The 2,814-nt window shown below is 45.4% G+C and overlaps 1 protein-coding gene across 1 annotated transcript in view; it reads right to left on the bottom strand.

Annotated features, from left to right (window-relative positions):
* Positions 1–441: 441 nt before the first annotated feature.
* Vps36 (vacuolar protein sorting 36 homolog) overlaps positions 442–2,814 on the bottom strand; it is a 26,173-nt gene continuing 23,800 nt past the window's right edge. The window contains exons 6-9 of the mRNA XM_029480682.1: positions 2,544–2,608; positions 1,914–1,998; positions 833–909; positions 442–646 (exon numbers count right to left, since the gene is read on the bottom strand). Coding sequence (XP_029336542.1) covers positions 553–646; positions 833–909; positions 1,914–1,998; positions 2,544–2,608 — 321 coding nt within the window. The 3' untranslated portion in view covers positions 442–552. The remainder of the gene's footprint in view (positions 647–832; positions 910–1,913; positions 1,999–2,543; positions 2,609–2,814) is intronic.

Genomic DNA, 2,814 nt, shown 5'->3' with positions numbered 1-2,814 from the left:
ATTCGATCTGGTAGAGGCATGCCTAAGTCTGCTTCCAACGCCCCCAAGGAAGAGCCTGGTACGGCTTTCTGCAGTTTGATTTCAGTGCTGTTGATTCTTAAACTACAGTGTAGCTGTTGCTTCCTTCATGCGTGCCCCAAGGATGGGCACATTAGATGTGGAGGAAAACATTTACAATTCGATGAGGTTTAGTCATGGCAAAATGATTACCTGATCTATCCAAACATGCAACTTCACATCTTCTTCCTCCAAGGACCTGAACTCAGGATNAAATTAATATCCACCATGTTTCAAGTTATATCCCAGGAGTTCTACACAGTATAGCATGACTTTACATGCATATTCATAGTCATTTTTTCTGTATTTTCCTATATATACCCTAAATAAGTTTCTGAAACCATATTTTGGGAGAGATGAAGAGTTTTATATTATACTGAGAAGTTCTAACACATTCTTGGTTTATTTGGGTTTCTCTCTTAGCTCAGTGTCGTGAGACCTTGGCAAAATGCAAATGCAAGCGTATTAACAAAAAGCATTTCAGGTACAAAATTCTTAGTTCTGTGTCATAAATAAATTTGGATAAAACCGCAAGCCTTCCACGGAGTCGTCTCGGCAAAGGTGGCCCATCTTCTCTGCAAGGAGCAGCCTGGGAACAAAAAGAAAAAGCCCACAGTGATCTGCTCACTCAGAAACGCGACATCACACACCACGGCGAGGGGCGACATCACACACCACGGTGAGGGGCGACATCACACACCACGCAAGGGGCGACATCACACACCACGGCGAGGGGCGACATCACACACCACGCAAGGGCCAAGGGCTTCCTTACCTTTCCTTAGCCAGAAGGACAGACATTCCCACAAGCTTGGCAAACTCTTCGGATGTTAAGGACCCCCTTTCTGAAACCTAGAGGCAATTCGCAGCGGAAAACAAAACAAAGCAAACCCAAAATGAACAAATAAGAAAGCAAACCACGGGAGCACGATTAGCTTAGTACACAGAGGGACACAGTCAGCACATGCAGCGAATGTTTTACTCCATTTTCTCCTAAAACCCAAGTGCCCACTACAAAACTAAACATCTTTACTTCTAGATTGGCTTTAATGTGAATCAGTTTTTCGCCTGCCTGGAGGCACACCACACTTGTGCCTGGTGCCTTTAGAGACCAAAAGAGGGGGTCAGATCTCCTAGAACTAGAGGTATGGATGCCTGTGAATTACCACAAGGGTTCTGGATGGTTGTGAATTACCACNAGGGTTCTGGGAACGGATCTAGGCCCTCTGAGAGANCAAGTGTTCTTAACCACTGAGCCATCTCTCTAGTCCCATAGGACTAGATTTAATGTGATCAATTCTGTAGAAGTTGATGGACTTAGAACAGGTAGAGCAGAGGCTACATAACTCCGNGAAGCTGTTCATGATGTAAGGAGGCCCTCTATGAAAACCTAGAAAAACAAACTCTGCATCACANGCTTTGGAAGGGGGAGCACACCGAGTTATAATCAGGACCAGGAAAGAAAGTGACCTGAGAGCCTGTTCCCAGTGCTGAGCTTCAGCAAGAAAGCAAGCAACTTGGGCAGTTGTGTCTTAGAGACAGGGGAGTGGATCTGGTGAGGAGGAAAGCGGGGAGAGCTGGGAGGAGAGGAAGGAGGGGTAACTGTGTATTGTATGAGAGAAGAATCTATCTTAATAATAATAATAATAATAATAATAAAGGTTAGAGGGACAAAAACTTCAAAAACTTTATGGATGCCGATTAAATGAGCACANCACTATCAATCACACACCGTTAAACCTGTGAATGACTTTTTAGCAAAGATAAACTCAACAGTAAATCCTGCTTCCCGAGTTGCTATGCATTTAGATCTTTGTGACAAGCTCCAAGGACTGAAGGAAACGGGATTCACATACCGTCTCCAGGGCCGAGGCCACCATTTCCTCTTCCTTGTGAGTTTGAAGCTCAATTACCATGACACCACTGTCAAAAACCCGAAGCCTGGAAAACACAGAAGGGAGAACAGAGTGTGGCTACCTCTAGGATGCTCAACCACAAAGGAGAGGCAAACCGTGTTGTACTTCATTTTATGCCCGCGCCTGAGGACAACAATACAATGTCTAAGCCATGATGAGCATGTGTAACCATGATGGAATTCAAGAATTCCAGGGTTAGCAGACAACGAAACACTGAGCTACAATCTACATGATAAGGTTTCTCTGGTTTGGGGTGATAGTAGCCTGAGGAGAAGGAACATGCAATTCAGAACTGGCCGTGTGCACCGCTGAAAGGTTCCTGAGTTTCCTCTGTGAGATCACACGAGTATGAATATGATCTATCCCAGGACACACCCATCCCAATAGGATGAAGGCAAGAGGACAGCAGACGCTGCCGTACCAGGTGAGCTCAGGCTACAGATGGTGTAACCTCAGGAGGCCATGGTTTTACTTGCCACACGCACAGTGGTAAGCTTAGGTAGGCTCTCAGGTCTGCTCTGTGGAGAACCATGGTTACAGTCGGCAAACTTCCCGTGCAGATTTCTTTACCTGATAGGCAATTTCAGCGCTTCCAGCATCTTGCACGCATTTACCAAATCTTCTGGTGAGAGCAACTATTGAGGAAAAGGAATCTGTTTACACGGAAAGTCAACAGAGTGGTCCTATATAACTATAATAATCGCTAGAACAGATACAAGTCAGTGACGTATGTGCAGTCATTTCACCCCTGAGCACATGCCCGGGGGTCTGCATGCCGTCCATGAGACACTTGTATCCCATGGGTTACCACTGCTTTATTCTCTATGGCAAAGACCTGGAC

This window comes from Mus caroli, chromosome 8, assembly GCF_900094665.2.
Source record: "Mus caroli chromosome 8, CAROLI_EIJ_v1.1, whole genome shotgun sequence".
NCBI lineage: Eukaryota > Metazoa > Chordata > Mammalia > Rodentia > Muridae > Mus > Mus caroli.
Note: the sequence above shows the minus strand (reverse complement) of the source record. Positions and strands in the feature narration are given on the sequence as shown.